Source organism: Centropristis striata, chromosome 17, assembly GCF_030273125.1.
Source record: "Centropristis striata isolate RG_2023a ecotype Rhode Island chromosome 17, C.striata_1.0, whole genome shotgun sequence".
Lineage (NCBI taxonomy): Eukaryota > Metazoa > Chordata > Actinopteri > Perciformes > Serranidae > Centropristis > Centropristis striata.
Genome location: NC_081533.1, coordinates 22,825,942 through 22,844,138, shown reverse-complemented (window position 1 = coordinate 22,844,138; position 18,197 = coordinate 22,825,942). Strand labels below are relative to the sequence as shown.

Sequence of the window (18,197 nt, the reverse complement as noted above, 5' to 3'; positions counted from 1 at the left end):
CTCTGGCTGTGATGTCATCGCCCTGCTGGCTGTCTGCTCCCTTGGGATTGGCTGTGAGTAATAAAGGTCAAAAGTGTTGGACCAATTGGATTAAACTCTGTCTCAAACTTTGTCCTCTGATTGGCCTGTGGAGAATAACTTCCTTCCTGGGGGAATAAACCACTTCTGGGTCTGTAGGACACACACGCATTGACATACGTGCACGGACACACGCACACACCTCCTGTCCCACAGGCCGTGGTTTCATTCTGCCATTGCTATGGTAACTCCTTGGAGAAAACAGTAATGAGACTACAACTTTGTCTGCCGCCTGTGTGTGCGTGTGTGTGTCTTTAACAGCTCACATTTTCTCACTGGCTGGTAATGTAAAACACACACACACACACACACACACACACGCAGACGCAGCAATATACAGACAGGTCCCGACTTGTGAAACATCCTGACCTGTTGAGCAAGACGGGGTGTATGTGCGTAGGTGTGTGCATGTGTGTTGGAAAGGTTTTCAAGTCAGTGCACATTAGACGCATGTGACACAGAAGCGTGAGCAACTCTTCACAAGCAAATCTTCACTCAAGACGAGTACAAATGTGTCAGCATGTGATCCCAAAAGTGTGTGAATGTGTGTGTTTTGGCACATAGTTGTGTATCCGAGCGCACAACGTGGTGCATGTGTCCGCGTGAAGGTCGGTCATCTCCGAGAGCACATTCCTAACATATTCCGGCCTTCTGCTCAGTTAGCGTGTGTGTATCTGTGTGTTTCAGTGTGTAATATTTAGCTAGTCGTGGCAGCTGTAGCGCTCCATTCATCTCTCAGTGCTAAGTCCAAACACAGCTCACTACATTTATCACTGCAGACTCGGCTGCAGGCTCATTATTGCTCCAAATGAGTCTGGGTGAGAGTTTTCCAGGAGTCATGTTGTGATAAAGTGCCACAATTTACTTTAATTTACCGTTTTTGTGGAGCGAATAACTTTCCCTCAGTCTGCTTCATGCACTTCTGCCTCAGTTAGTGACTTCCTACATTTACCAGAATGCACTTCTTTACCACTTGTTGAATAAATGTTGTGAACTTAGCTGTTGATTAAATAGGCAAAACTGTATTGCACCTTTTTTTGCAAAACAATGCATGTGCTGCTGCAATGCACTCTGGTCCATTGAGTCTAGAAGAAGCTCTTCATCCTGCTTTGGTTCTAAACGAAGCGACACCATTCAATTTTTTTCCTGCTATCAACCACAGAAGCATTGATTTTGAGCTATTGCTGCCAAATAGTGGTGTATCATGTTTGCTTATCTAGTGATTTAATATCTGGCAATTCCTCATTTGGTGCTGAATGCAGATTTCAGTGATTGAAGATTACAGAAAAAATCCAATAACTTTATCATACAGATCATAATTACATTATGGTTTTCTGAGTATAGGTTGAGTCAAAGACGTGCCTGCAGACAGTAATCCACATGGTATATTTAAGTTTCTCAAAACCGAGATATGGGCTTTTCCTGTTCTCCCAAACGATATGTTTAAATTCTCTGACTGCGGCACTCCAAACGGGACAACAGTGTGTGTGTAAACAGGCTTATTGATGCAAAAAACCTAACATATTCACAAGCAGACACACTGAAAGGAAAGATATCTTGCTATGAACAGGAACTTATCTGATGGTTTGACAAAAGTGCAGTATCAGAGACAAAACTGTGAGTAATCATGTTAGATTTGGACACAAGAGCAATGTCAGAAAACTACAAAATGTCCCAAAAAGTACAAGGAGTTTATCTGTGAGCAGTTAGTGCCACATGAGGTGTGGATACGGTTTGAAACTGTGACCTCATAGGTACAGGAAGGCCTCCGGAAACGCTGTTAAATGTATCAGATATGATTGGATGAGTGGGATTGATCTTCTCTTATAACTCTCTGCACAAAATTAAATTGATTTCTCAAACAACAAGCCACTGTATTGCTTTGACTCATCTTTTAATTTCTGAAACAGTATCCTGGGGCTAATCTCTTAAACTGTGCTGCTGTTGCGTGCATAGGTGATTTTGATCCAACAATTGCTATTAGGTTAGCCTATATTTAGACACTAACCTCGAGTACAGTAAATGTTGATGTGCTTTGATTAGGCCCTTGTTCACTTACTCCTTTCCTTCCTTCATTTCTGTGATTAACTCTTCACTTCCCCTCCTCCCTCCTGCCATGCAACTCTCCCCCATTCATTTTCTTAAGATTATAAAAAAATGAAAGGGCAACTAAACAATTAAAGGAGCGCCACTCCTTTCCTGTGACGCGCCTGTGAGCTCGTTCGAAAGATCACCACAGCTAAATATGCCTCGAATGACCAATCACGGCTCCTATCAAATGGCACATGATGACGGCACATAGGAAACTGATCCTCCTGGACACACACATACACACACACACACAGACACGCATAGTGCCAGGACAGCATGCATCTCCACCCTCTGCCACTTGGCTGCGACCCAACCAGCCAATCGGTGCAGAGGAGAGGAGAAGAAGACTTTAAAAGGCACAGAATCATCGGAGAAGTAGAACAAAGAGAGCTCAAACTGTTTTATGGCCGCGATGGAATAGTTGGCAAGGTGTTTAGAGAAAGAGAAGGAGGGGGACACTTAATACCCCAGTGAAACATGGGACAGCTCTATAACTCTGTCTGTGTCGCCTCGTAATATTTCCTCTACATACATCAATGAGATAACGCTCCTTTCTACCCCTCCTCCACTATTGCTCCCTTCTTTATCTGTTTACCTCTCTCATTCCTTCTGGCTCCTCCTCACTTAGCTGGTTCATATTTCTGTGGTCCGGAGGGGAGAAAATGAAGAAAGTGTAAATATTTTTGCCACTTAGCTGACAGACTGATCCGGAGTGATTTGTAATCAGAGAAATGTTAGAAGAAGAAGTGCTGAAAAGATGGAAAGAGAAAACAATAAAACATGAAAGAGAAGTGAAGTCCAAATGTACGAGGCAAGAAAACATCATCATTTATTAAAAGGAAAAGCACAAACTAGTTCAACATCAATAAAATGAACACAAACAAAAAACAACAAAGGCATACCAATTCTCTCAAAGCGCAAATAAATAAAAGGCAGGACTGGAGCAAAAACACACACAAAACAAAAATAGTTGCAGTAATCATAAATCTCTAACAGAACACAAACACACATAAATCAGCGGGGGCGACACACACACACACACACACACACACACACACACACACACACACACGGGAGGAAGAACATAGACTTGGGAAATATGCTTATTCACTTTCTTGCCGAGAGTTAGATGTGAAATTCATTATCAATCTTATGTGGAACAAATACAAAGCGAGAGCAATAAGAGATGATCTAAACTACTTTCATTTGGAGGTAAAACAGACAATTTTTAGTCAGAGTTAACCAGGAAAGTCCATCCGTGAACTGTGGTGGAGACAGTTTAGGTAACGATTTTATTCATTTTCCTGTTTTGTGCTTAAGATGAGTTAAGAAAGTCTGATTACAACCTGTTGGATCAACTGACGGTAGTTTCTTGCCTCACCTGACCTTTAGAGCCTGTCCAAGTTATTGCTTAGCTTCTTTTATGGTTTTATTGGCCTATCACAGACTTATTGGCATCTACAGAACATATAATGCAGAAAACAATGCTTTTGATTTAGATATATATATATATATATATATATATATATTATTATTATTATTATTTTAAGTTTGACTGATACTGAATATACAGTATTTATCCTATTTAGATATTTATTATATTATTATTTAATCTTTATTTTCTTGGTGTTCATGTCTAGAGTTGGTTGACAATTGTATGTATGGTATAATAATGTAAAAACTATATAATATATATATATATTCTCTTTAATACATTTATTTAAGAAAGCAAAATTGTTGCACAGTTCATATTCAAAACATCTCATTTCATTCCAGCTAAAAAAAATAAAAAAATATATTGGCCATCATATAAGTAATCAGTAAACTTTGGCCCCTCTAAAATCGGTATTGTATTAAAATTTAGTTTCCAAGCTGCTTCTACACGCAAGGTGGAAGTTTCATTAACTGAGCAGAGCGATTCCACAAAATAGTGTACAAACACTCGCACTGAAACACACAGTATGGAGGAAGCATCTGCTCAGACAATGGAATCGATACCGTGCAGTGTCTCAGTTCTTCATACAGAGAATAATTCAATGTCTATGATGTGTGAGTGTGTGTGTGTGTGTGTATTTGAGAGTGAAAGTGAAGACTGCTCTGCCATGTGCACTAACAGATAATGTCAACAGAAAACAAAACATGTGACCGAGTGAAGTAAAGAAATCGGAAGAGAGGAGAAAGTGGGAGGAAGTTGTCACTTTATCAACTGACAGACTCAACTTCCCCTGTGAACCGCTCACTGGATGTGTGTGTGCAAGACTGACCTCCTGCACGAGTGTGTATATTATGTAAACCCCTTGTTCCAAGTTAATTCCTTGTGGATGTTTCACTTGAGCCAGGGAGATAATCTCTATTAGATCTCTACTTATACTTGCCAACAATCATTGTACTTACAATTCAGCCGGCTCATTTATACACACACACATACACACACTCACACACACATACTCACACACTCACACACTTAGGGGTACCACAAGAAAAGTATGAAGTCTACTCTAAGCTGCTCTAAGCTATTTTATTTAGTTTCCATTCAGCAAAATTACAAATTGAGTTCTGCAGTGTGTTTTTCTAGGGCATTTATTGTGAAAGTTAAGAATAGAAAGTTTGGACTGGACATGCACTGACACTTGGTTCAGACTATGGAGCCTCTGTGTTGTTGTTTTATAATTCTCATAAATATTCTACACAGCATGATCAGTTGGTGCCTTATTTACAGTGCGAAAGCTCAGATGATTGCCTTTGTTCCACAAAACAATTATGTGGCCTTTCAATGTGCAAAATATGTATTCTATGTGAATGTATTTGTGACAAAAACAGTTTGAAAAAAAAATATAAGTTGATGTGCAAATTAATCCCACAGAGAAAAAAACGATACATTACGATGTAATGACCTTAAAAATGTTCTGCTTTTAGCTTGATTCTTTTCTGCTTTTCTTCCATTTTATATCCATTCTCATTTTAAACTGAATATGTTTGGAAAGAACAACTCAGTTGAAGATGTCGGCTAACAGTTCACTGAAGGAATAGTTTGGCTTTTAAGGAAAGAATGAGATTAATACCACTCTCATATCTGTAAACTAAAGATGAAACTACGGCTAGCAGGCGGCTTGCTTAGTTTAGCATAGCTACTGTAAACAGGGGGAAACAGTTAGCTTGGCTCTGCGCAGTAGTAAACAACAAATAACACCAGAAACACCCATAACCCCTAGCAAAAACACAGTTGTTTGTGAGCCTTAAAAAAACACCAGATATAATGTGTTAATCAGTGAGTTTTGGGATACTTTTCTTAATCCGTGCAACGCTAGCAGTTTCCAGCTATTCCAGTCTGTATGCTAGGCTAAGCTAGCTGTCTCTGGGCTGTGGATTTATATTCAACAAACAGCTAATTTACAGCTAATAAGAGCAATTACCTTATGTCTCAAAGTGTCCTGTTCCTTTTAACATTCATCTAAAAAAAAATAAAAATAAAATATGTGATTGAAATTATTGTTCCAACCTCTTCTATTAAATGCCCCGAAGTGGGTTTTGTTTGTTTGTTTGTTTGTTTGTTTTTTTACCAGTATTTCATTAATGAGTGATTAATGAATGAAATAACCCTTCTTGAGATATATGTAAAACCCAAACCACTCAGTACTTCTTCTCATACTGGACTGACCAGTTCAAATATACAAATACATTCACACATCCAGTAACTCCAGTTAGTACGTAGTGACACTTGAGCAGCCCCCCAGGGTGTTTGTTAGAATCACAGGTAATACCTGACACACGACAGTAAGTGTGTGTTTGTAGTTTCTGTGTGTCCCCTGGCCCTCAATCTGGTCAAGGTATGTGAAATCAATTCCACACCATTAAGAGGCTAAATTGGACTTCTGCAGCAACTCAATTACATCCCTGGGGGCAAATGCCTGAAAGCCCAGGTGCTATTGACATGACCTGTGCACCTTAAAAGGAGGAGGGAAGGAAGAAAGAAAGACAACAAGAAGGACAGAAGGAGAGGCAAAGAGAAAGAGAGAGAGGAATTCAGAGAAAACGGGAAATTTGGAGGAGGAGTTGGAGCAGGGGGGATGAGGGGGTAACTAAAATTCCCCAGAACCCCCATCTCCCTGTCTGACTAACTTCCTGCCCACTTTCCCACGCCGAGAGAGAGAATGACGGAGATTAGAAGTGTTGTTACAAGAAATTAAAGAGCAATAACTCTGGTGAAAGGGGACCACGTGAGAAAATGCATCGATGAGATGAAGAGGAGCAGAGGCGAGGACGGGAAGCAGTAAGATGAAGAAAGAGTGAGAAAAGATGGAGAACAGAGAGGGAGGAAATGTCATCCTTCAGTTTATATTAGAGGAACAACTTTTGCCTCATCTCTCTGATGGCTACCAGCTGCCCCCGAGACGCAGAGACATGGAGAAGTGAGAGGGGGGAGAGGAAGACAAATTGGAGGTGGATTAGCTGTTTAGAAACAGGGCAAGAGCCAACAGCAGAAGTGATAAAGGAAGGATAGCCAAAGTAAAACAGAGTGCGGGGAGGATTAGCCGCAGAGCCAGGTGCATTTTAACTCATCCCACTGTGGCAGGTGAGGCTGTGCTCCGCCAGGACGACACTAAATCAAATGCTCCTGTTCGTTTATTGGAAACGACATTTTAGCTGACAAATCGTCTGCGCTGGCACTGGTGTTGTGGAAAATGATTGCAGAAATGTTCTTGAACAGAAACAAGGTGCCATAAATAATATTTGGCCTGGTTAGTTCTGTTTGGCCGAGCGGTGGAGGCACGGTGTTGTTCTTAAAACAACACAAATAATCAAATCCAACCACGTTCTTACATCCTGTGTCTATTTACTTTACAATGACAGGAGTGTAGGATGGAAATTTGATTGAGAAAAATAAATGGGAAATCTCAAATTCAGAATGTGGCTAGAAATGATTCAGCTTGTGTTAAACTGGAGTGAGAGTGGTTAGGGTCAGAATGTCAGAGTAAACCAATCAGAGGCAGAGTAGAACCAATCATGTCCTGAGTCACTCAGATTAAATCAAGAACATGACGTCATATTTACACAAGACGGATCCTTTCAAGCCATAACCCTGATTCTGTTTATTCTGTTTAGATAAACTTTGTTTTATATTATGATTAAGAAGACAAGACAAGATAAATCAAGATAAAACAATTATTGTGCCACATTCTGATTCACAAAAATGCTCTCATTTTGTCTTGTGTTAAAAATCTAGGAATGTTATATCGGCCTATATTGACCTATCACAGATATGTAGTCCAATATGTGCAGATTAAAGCCTTTTTTTACAGAATAAAATGCAGAATACATCGGCCCCATAAATCCAGTATTGGTCAGATTCTACTAATATTTTTAAATAATGAATGTTTAGTAGTTTTCAGCAGATTGTGGAAGTGCATGTATGAGTTTTACAAGCTACAACATAATTGATCTTATTTTAAAATGTTTTATCTATATCTATAATTTATGTTAAGCATCTATTTTTTCATTGTTTTTGAGTTGAACTATTTTTAAAGGTAAACGCATGTTTCCAAAGACAAAAAGTAATTGCGGTAGATAATCATGACGCCATATTATGGCAGTCCTTGAAATTCAGGTTTATTACAGGTTTATTCTTTCTGAGCAAGATTTTTCTTTAAACAAAGTATAGCTTTGGTTTCCACAAAAGAACAATCAACAAACTTTTCAGTCCTTTCCTTTAATCAGCATGTCGACGTGAGATGATTGATGGCTCCAGTTTAAGATCCATCCCAAACTCTTTGGAGAACCCTCTAACCCCTCTCCATCTGCCTCGCTGTTATTTTACCTCCAACATCTGCTTAAAACTTAAAACATCAAATTTAGATTGCGAATGTAAAGAGGAGGTTGGAGGAGAGTTTTGGCCAGAGGACAGAAAAAGGACACACACAGCGGGGTTAGCAGGAGGGTGCAAGCATATGTTGTAACAGATGTGTGGATTTGGGATGTGGGTCTTGTGTAACCCTCCAGTCACTGACATGAACTTTGCATTTAGCTTTTAGCCTCACCCAGACTCAACCCAACAACCAGCACATAGGACATATTACTGGGGATTTCCACCAGGCGTGTTACAGCCGCGGAACAGCAGCATAGCGAGCCAGCAGTATACACGCGAGATAACGAGAACACGCGATAATCCTGAACATAAGGGAGGCCGAAAGTTCCCGTGATAAACTGTGTGTATAAAGTAACAACAACAACAATCAACAGCTTACTTTGCTTCTCTGACGTGGAAGATCTGTTGATCCAATCATCTATCCTTATAAAAAAAACAATATGTTATGTCATAAATGATTGTATGATGTTCCACTTCAACAATCAGTCTCTTGTCGTCCGTGTCGCCGATCCTCTGAGATCCTTTGATTGATTGATTGCTGATCTGGTGCCTCGGTCATAACATAATGTTGATGTGAAAATGCAGAATCATGTACTGCGGGTGCAATTTTGGTTTGGAAGTTCTTAACTGTACACAATCATGAACAGTGTCATTGCTGCATGTGGTAAATTATGCAAGTCTTGCACAAGGTGAATTACTGCCCACTATTTTTTGGTTACACATGGACAGGAAGCTCACTTTGTCACTTTAATGAATCTGTATGCGGAGTATACAATATTAGGTAACACTTTAGATTAGGGAACACATATTCAACATTAATTAGTTGCTTATTAGCATGCAAATAAGTAACATATTGGCTTTTAATTAGTCATTATTAAGTAGTTATTAATGCCTTATTCTGCATGGCCTTATTATACAACCAGTAGGCCATTAACTAAGAGTTTTCCCTCAATAACATCAGAATTATTGCTTATTGGTAGTCAGTGAGGAAGTTGTTGTATACGAGTTCCGATCTTAATATGCTTTACCTTGTATGTACTTTACAAGTCTCTATATAGCCTTCTCCAGACCGTTGACGTGACTGGTGGCTCCTTTTGGATGATTGGATTAGGATTGGTAGATTGTAATGTCAAATGCAATGTCCAAGGAGCCACCAGTCACGTCAAAGGTCTGGAGAACTAGACAACTAATTAATGTTGAATATGTGTTCCCTAATCTAAAGTGTTACCCAATATTATATTGTTTGCCTGAAGCATAAAAACTCTCTATGCATTGAATAACCAAATAACCAAATGGGTTTCTGTCATGTAAGCTGGGGACACACGACACAAATTTCACAGTCTTTACAGATTTTGAAAAGACTTGGAGTACACACTACATGATGGTTTCAGGAGATTTTTGTATGACGACTGAAAGTCTGGGGAACACTTAACAACTGCCTCTGATGGGGGATCACAGACTCTATGATGTGTCAAACCGACTAAAGCCACTGAATGCATCAAACTCTCACAAGGGCGTCAGTTTAAATGGTCAACAAACATACCAGTTGGTGGCGAAAATGCACCAATTTGATGTTTGCCAATCGCTACTAAAACTTTAAGAAGAAGAAGAGGAGGAAGAAGAAGTAAATGGTAAATGGACTGCACTTATATAGCGCTTTTATCCAAAGCGCTTTACACTACAGACTGCGCTCGCTCACCCGTTCACATACACATTCATACTGGTGGCGGAGGCTACCAGGGCAAAGTGGTGCCACCTGCAACCATTGGAAGTTCATTTATACACCGATGAACGCAGCATCAGGAGCCATTTGGGGTTCAGTATCACGGGATCGAACCTGACCTTCTGATCAGTGGGTGACCGCTCTACCAATGGATCCACCGCCGCCCCAACAAAGTAAACAAACATGTCTTGTCTGTGCAGCTATCTGCTTGGAAAAAAACACCGAGAAGAAAAAAAGGGTCTGGGTCAATATATTCCCGCTACTTCCCGTCGTCTTCTGACGCTATTTCCTGTGTCCCCCCCTCTCTTTTTCATTGGCTGTTGGCAACACAAGTTTGCAGTTGGGTCGGTAATCACTTCACGCGACCCGATTGCATCCAGATTCTGCTAAAAAAATTCAAACTAGTTTGCTCGGTTCCCCAAACCCACTAAGAGATTTTTGTGCCAACTAGCCAAGCAGACTGTCCCCAACTAGTGCGGACTGGTGCACACTTTGCCCAACTGAGAATCGTGGGTAAAATCTGGCAAAAAATCTTGTAGTGTGTCCTCAGCTTAAAGCACTTTTTGTCTCTTCTGAACTGTTTTAAAACTGTTTAATTGAACTGACCATTTGGAATTAAGTTTGTGCAGTGTGGGAGTATATCTCTCCGAGGTGCTACATCAAACATGTTACACTAACATTTGGCGAGGCCTGTATGTTATGTTATGGAGTCCTGCTGTCATTACTTTTAAATATTTTTATTAAATTCAACCCCTGTGTACCCTGTGCGATTTATGCCTGCCCCAGGAATAATAGCTAATATAAATCACGAGAGTGTAGCTGCAACTTGGTTAGATAAAGTGAACCCTCAGCTACAGATGAATTACTGATGTTGTTAATCACAACTGAAAGTGCAAAAGAGTGGAGAACTTTAGAGAGTCGGGAATGGACAGACACACAGAAGGAAGGACAGTGGGTAAGTGAAAGGGAAAGAAAAACAGTGGAGAGTGGTGCATCGTGGGGTGTGTCTCCCTTGTTTCACTGCCAAGCCACTGTGTGTGCATGTGTGTGTGTGTGTGTGTGTGTGTGTCAGCGACAGTTGGTTGTTATCGCCACTGACTATTATGGGAAATTCTGGGCGCTGAGTAGTCTCTCTCTCACACACACACACACACACACACGTCAGAGGTCTTGTAAGCCAAACCTCTGAACATTACACAAAGATGGAGAGAGGGAGATAACTGAGAGAAAATGATGAAGGAAGGAGGGAGAGGAAAAGAGAAAGAGATGTCAAAGATTATCATAAAAGGATGGAGGAAGGAAATATGAGGCAAAGCTGACCGGCAGAGCGGGAAGATATTGTTCTCAAGAAAAGCAGACTGAGTGCTGTTCCAAAGAAAAGGTGTCAGACACAGAGAAACATTGGAAAAAGACCGAACTATAGATAGAGTTATTTAAAGGAAAATGTTAAACAAAGTGAGGCCTTAGGAGAAGGTGACACGAAGCAGATGGAGGTAAGTGAACAGAAAGGAAGTGGACAGAGGACGAACACCTGGAGGAAAGGTGAAAGGACACGTGTTCGGATGGATATACAACGGGAGGAAGAAAGTGAATGAGATAAACCAGAGGAATAAAAAGAATAATGATGGATGGAGCATGAAGAAAAGGCCAGAACATGCTCCTGATATTTAATTGCAATTGCTGAACTTGCTTGATTCTAATACCCTGCATTGTTTCCTCTATAAGTGGAGTTAGATACTGGAGAGAAAAGAGTCCTCAAACCCACAGGGGCTGAGCTTATGTATATGTCCTAAATAAAATGTGAGTGCTGCGTCCTTCTCACCTTGATGAAGAAAGCTGTTCTTTCTATCCTCTCATCTCAAGTTGAACATTCTTAAAAAACTTCAAGACATTTTTGGGTTATAGACTGTCGGACGTCCTCGAATATCTTTGCTGAAGTTCTAAAAATTACTCTAGTGAGTGATCCAGTTCCCCTCACTGACCATGAGTACCCTGAATTTCACAAAGCAGACACAATGCATCTTGATCACCTCCGAATGGAAAGAATCCTTAAAGGGACAGTTCACCACAAAATCAAAAATGCACATTTCTCCTCTTACTCGTGGTGTTATTTATTTGTCTGGGTTGTTTTGCTATGAGTTGAGACATGTTGGTGTAAAGTGATGTTTGTCTTCTCTGGAATATAATGGAACAAGATGACACTTTGAGATTAAAGTACAAAAAAGAAACTGCCAGCCCTAACTGTGCCTTTAAATAAAAGCAGGGTGTCTTTCCTTGAACGCCATCGTTTGACACTAGTAGTGAAAAGAAGAGCAGAGCAGCCAAAATAAAAACTGTACTGGAGATCAAATATTTTGGGTGCCTCTATTCAGAGAAATGGGTTCCATCCAGAATACCCTTGTCATCTGTGTAAAAGCGTATTAACTGATCTCATTAATAATAGCTGGATATCTGTGTTGCAGTGGCCTCTTTCTTTTCAGCTCTGCTTTGAAATCTCCAGGGAAGCCACAACGCTGATTTAAAGCTTCACTCTGAGATCGACTGAAATCACTGAAATAGGACTTCTGTAAAAGCCACAGTCCATATCTAGATCTATACATTCAGGAGTGCTTTCACCTGAGAAGAGTGCAGAGAAGTTTTGTTAGATCAAAAGGAGGACTGAGGACGAGCAGCTTATTTCTACTGTCCAGATTTATGAGCAAGATTTAAACCTGCGTCATTGTAGAAACTTAATACACTTTTTTTAAAAGTTGAGGAAACGTACGTCACAGCTCCGGCCACACAGTTTAACTGACAACTGATATCTGGGAAGTGCAGTTCAAAAACACCATGGGCATGACTGAAAAGAAACTTTTACTGCCTAAAACACAACTTTGAGTCAGATTTTTGGATGCTAAATTGTTGTGAAAAATTAAACAAAGAGGAGCCATCATTATTAGTCACTGCCTGTCTTTGACTCTGGTTTTATTTCCCTGTAATTGTCCTTGGTGGTCTGACTGTTTTGAGGCATATTTGAGATTTTGTGGCAGGCAGCAAGCTGCATTCCCGCTACTGAAGTAAGACTAGAGGCCATGATCCAGCTCAGTCACGCCAACATTAACAAAGATGAAAAGCTCTCAGTAAGTAAGTAATGAAAGAAAAACCAAACAGTGCGGCACATAAAACAAATGAGGTGGCACTGCCTTATCCTGGCATTTACAGGCAGGCTGGCTTGATTTAGGTATTGTTGTAGTTTTAAGATCAAATCTGACACAGCAGTATGGAAATAGCTTGCATGGCTGGATCCAAGGACACACACATCAATTTAGAGAGACATTTCAGTAATATTTCTGCATCTATAATCACACTCACAGTATGATCTTCCTCTGCAGTTTTCTGTCTCGTTCATGTTCCCTTTATTTTTTAATCCATACCACATGTCATGTGACATCCAAACAAGCTTATGTCATAATACGAACAAAGCATCCATCATTTCACTGGACAGTATGAACATTAGGTCAAATCTGAAACAGGAAATCTGTAAATTGTGATGGATGTTTACAATGGAATTTTGGGTAAAACATTTTATCTTTTATCTAACATTTTTACCTTTAATTACCTCCAACGCCGTCAACGCCTACTAACTAATTGATTTTCAGCCTCTGTAGCAGATAGATTAGATTAATCCCACAATTCACTTGGTGAATACTCTAATTATTTTTCACAGTCATGTGGTGTCAGAATAATGTAGAAAATGAGTGCCCGATTATATTTCATGGTTGAACAGATATTTTTTCCTTGCCCTTTACTGTCACGCAAATACTGAAAACAGCGATCAATGTGTTGGTTACACACTGTGATCAATAAAATACATCACATCTCTGTTGCATCAAAGGCGTTTTTTTTCGGACTGGAGAACCCTTTTTATAGTCCTAAGAACCCATCTTTATGTTGTGTCTGCACCACAAGAACTAGCAACCATCATAGTTCTCAGAATGACGATGATGTCAGTTTCACTCAAACTCTGGTAAAGTTGAATCCTTGTTACGGTTTGTTTGGTCGCTTGTGAGCGCTCCAATCGTACCAATCGTACTGAGACCACTTGCAGTTCAATTGCGCTGTGAACATAATCTGGCCCAATTACAGTAAATTAACCAAAAAACAGCAGATTGTGGGCTACCTGTGAGATGTATACAGAGGGACAGATGCAACATTACTGGGAGAGGACTGAATTGGACTTCTGCTGACTGTTTGCTTGACATTTGGGCCGTCGCTGGGTAGACACACCAGGTTTACAGCCAGTATAATCAAAGGTACTTGGGGTGCGTTCGGCTCCATGTTGCTTTGTGTATTTCCATGTTTACATTTTCCACCACCAACTTTCCACCAATAAGAAATAAAACTGTGAGTATTTGCCACTCCGCAAATCTTTTCTTACATTCATGCACTGTGAAAGCTAACCAGACTAAATACAAAGTATGAATTTCACTCTGATTCAGACTAACCGACGGGTTGTGAAAACACCTTAAGGGACTATTTTAGCTCCTATTTCAGAGTAGGTACCCTCCCAGCAGAAGGGGAAGTCATGAGTGAGGTAAGTGTAAGGTGACTAATTGAGAGATTGTACACTGAGGAGGCGAACACAGTTCAAGCACTATTTTTAAAAACATACAAACACAACAGCATGAAAGAAAATATGGACGGAGGACAGTGAAGTCCAGGCTTTACTGAACATCGTCAAAGCCAAAAACCCAGAAGCATATGTCAGGTCAACACTCCTATTGGAGGTGCAAAGGCAAACATAGAAACAGCCCTTGAAGTTATCTAGCTCTGATGTGAACTCCCCAGAGGGCAAAAGCATGCATTGTCCTTGGCGGAGATCTGCACTCTTCAAGTGTCATTCTAGTCTTCCACATAACTTTGGCTAAAACCTTCCTGACTGTTTGTGTTTCATGCCCAGACTTGACTTCTTTTTAGCAAAGTCACCACAATGTCAGCATTAACTTGGTGGATACAATAACGTACTAGAGAACCAGGCAGGGTTCTTAGATGTTCCGGTTTCTTTATCTGACTCCATGTTCCAGCTTCTTTACAACTGCTGTGACATCTAAACAACCTCTTCATGTTGTGTATCTTTATAAGACTATTTGCAGTCATTGTGCGGAGCGGTTAGAGAGATTTAATGACTGACGGTCCGACTCTTTGCTAAACAGTGTCACAGCTGCACCTCGGGCGACGAGCGGCCTATTATAACACGCACACACATACATACACACTTGCATGTGCGGGCATCGAGATAAAATGAGTATTTAAAGCCTCTGTGTGTTATGTGAATGCATGAACACATGCTGACACACAGACAGCATGACGTGTGCTCCAGATATGTACACACACACTCCAAAACATGCAGACACAACGCAGTGATAATATCGGCTATCAACAGGTCATTCCATACATGCCTTTTGGATAAATAGAAAGCCAGGAATAATAAGAGGGACAATGTGTGTGTGAGAGAGAAGGAGAAAAACATAGAGAGAGATTGGAGGATTGGAGGATGGGGGAAGTTAATTGAGCTGCGCTGAAATGTCATTTGATCCGAGAGGCCTCACAAAATGACCAGGCCGACATCACGCAGATATATATATATATACACATATAGTAGATGGACAGATGAATGAAAGCACAGAGAGGTTTATGTTTATATATAATAATACACCTTTAATTCATCTGAACTACACAATCAAAATCTCAAAACCCAACATCCCGCTGACTCACTGTCTATCGTCTATGGCTAATCATGTCAGCTAAACGCTAAAATCCAATATTACTAAACTAATGGCTTAAGCGCAGACGGCAGAGACAGAAGAGAGGGAGATTATTGGGAAGTACAGATGCATGGAGGGAAAGAGACGGAGGACTAAAAGGATGAAGACCACAAAGACATCAGGGAGAAGGAGAACAGGGGAAACAAGGTCGTTACAAATTGATAAAACTCATTTCAGCCAAACTAATGGACTGGATGAAACCACAATAAGAGACAACGAGACAAGGGGCAGAAACAACTGTTTAGATAGACAGCTAACATAGCTGGAGGAGGAAGTTAGTAAATAAGTGTCATATCCATATGAGTGCTCATGTTGGTGCATTAAAAATCCATTGTGGTTTGCTTCAGAGTGGCCCATTTCTATTTCATCATTTTTTTGAATGCTTTGGGAGTCCATTTGGCCTACTTTGAGACCAACGTGTGAGAACATGTGTGTATGTGGGTGTGTGTATGTCTTACCAGGTTGGACCCTCCAGTCCAGTAGAGGAAGAATCCATCTGGGTCAACTTTCAGGGTTACCAGGGTGGGGGGCCCGCTGTTGGGCTCCTAGATGAAAACAGAAATAGAGACGTCAGAGGAACGAACCATTACATCTTTCTCAAGCTCAAAGTTTATAACTTCAAGCAACTCTGCAAAGGTTTATAACAACTTCTAGAGTGGGTGTAGTGATCGGTGTACATCTTCTGTAGGTTCTATCTTGACTAGATAAGGATAAGTACCTCTAAATAAGTTGGGGATGCTGTGTAAAGAAAACAGAACGCATTTACATTATATTTGCAAAAAAAAAAAGCAGAAATTACACTAAAATATACCATCTTTTTACAGTTAAATATGTGTCAAAAAGAATTTGAAAATTACGGCATTCTGCTGTATTAACATTTTAGACCACTTCCTAACTTGTTTTTTTTTTACATTAAATTTAGAGTTTGACTGTAAGAAAACAGAAAGTTGCCTTAATTTTACATTCAGCAAAATGTTGTGTATTTTTTTCTATTTTGGCATAAAATTCGCTGTAATTTAACATTGAAGACCATTAAACAATTTAATAATACTTTTTTTTTTTAAATATTTAATTATCTGATTATACTAATTTACAGATTTCAACTTCAGCTTAAAAAAGTAATTTAACTTTTTTTATGGCATTAATGTAGAAAAAAATGTAAATAATACAGTACATTTCTGAAAAATAGCTTCCTTTTTATAAGTGTTGTTTAAATTGGATTTTTTTTTAGGCAATACTAAGGAGTTATAAAAGGGAGACCCAGGTTGAATGAAATCAGATTTTCTTTCAGCCTGTGTTTCTTAGAAACTACAGATTAAACTTCTGAACGAGTCATTCTAGTTTCTGCTTGGTCACCTTGCATAGCATTTCATTTAAAATAGGCTTCTAGTTCTGTGCAGCAGGTTCCTTGAGAGGCCATAAAAATTGCAGAAACAACTTCTGTTGTGAACGAGAACATTGCAGCAGCTACTCTGTTTACAGAAGTCTCACAGCAATATGTAAAGCATATAACATAAGCTGTTTATGGCAGCAGCTGTCTGGTGCTTTGCCATTGCAGGGTTGGAGACAGACCGGAAGACGGACGGGGATATTGTGTGTTTCTGTGCATGTGTCATGCAACAGCTGCTTTTGATGCTCGAACCCACAGAGCTCGGCCAGCATGAAGATCTCATTCATGTGCAGCATAATGATGGCACAGGAGCCTGCATCAACATGTCATTAGCATCATCATTATGGGGTCATAGGCAAAATACCATGACCAGACACACACAGACACACACAGACACACACAGACACACACACACACACACAGACACACACACACACACACAGACACACACACACACACACACACACACAGTGTAATTACAGGGGGGAGCGGTCATACTCTGGCCCAACAGACAAGCACATCGTCCAGACATCCTGGGAAACAACGATGATGATCCAGATTGTTTGTTATTATAGTGACGGATGACTCATGTACACATGTCATCATGAGCATCAATATCGGCATCATCATCACCATCACACGGGAAGAGAGAAAGATCTGCCCGGCAACCCACAGAAACTTTCCCACCAACACACTATCAGCGGAGAAACAGTAAGAATACAAAAACGCAACACACAAAAAGCTAACCACTGACCACACACAGCAGGATTCTTAATGTGGGATATATCAATAAAATTATTTTAACAGAGCTGATATATAAGATATGTTTAACCCTCTGAACCCTACAACTTGCCGGCTGGTTTGAAATGCATGTTTTCTTGAAAATAAATAAAAAATAATTGCAAAAAGTACAGCATTTATCATTATCGGCAAGAGCAAAATCAATAACTAAAGAATTTAGAGTGTTTATAGATTTAAAAATGCAGGATTTTAGCATATGATTAAATAGTTGAGTTGTATCATCATATCATCTGAGGCCGTCAACTCTATGCATAAACAACAGGGACTTTTCAATATGTGGAATTTTTTTTAACTTTGATAAGAAAGTTGCATTTTTGCGATTCAAAAAAAGCTTTTCTATTAAAAAATATTTGACAATTTGACAATGAAGAAGTGTTTTTGTTCCTTATGTTCAACACCAGAACGTTACTGCAAACATTTACTGCAAACTTATTTTGCCAAATAAAT

General features: G+C 39.9%; 1 protein-coding gene across 1 annotated transcript in view; it reads right to left on the bottom strand.

Moving 5' to 3' along the window:
• The window catches only part of plcb3 (phospholipase C, beta 3 (phosphatidylinositol-specific)), a 57,520-nt gene that overhangs the window by 25,586 nt on the left and 13,737 nt on the right, over nt 1-18,197 (bottom strand). Inside the window, exon 2 of the mRNA XM_059354611.1 lies at nt 16,018-16,104. Within this exon, the coding sequence (XP_059210594.1) occupies nt 16,018-16,104 (87 nt within the window). The remainder of the gene's footprint in view (nt 1-16,017; nt 16,105-18,197) is intronic.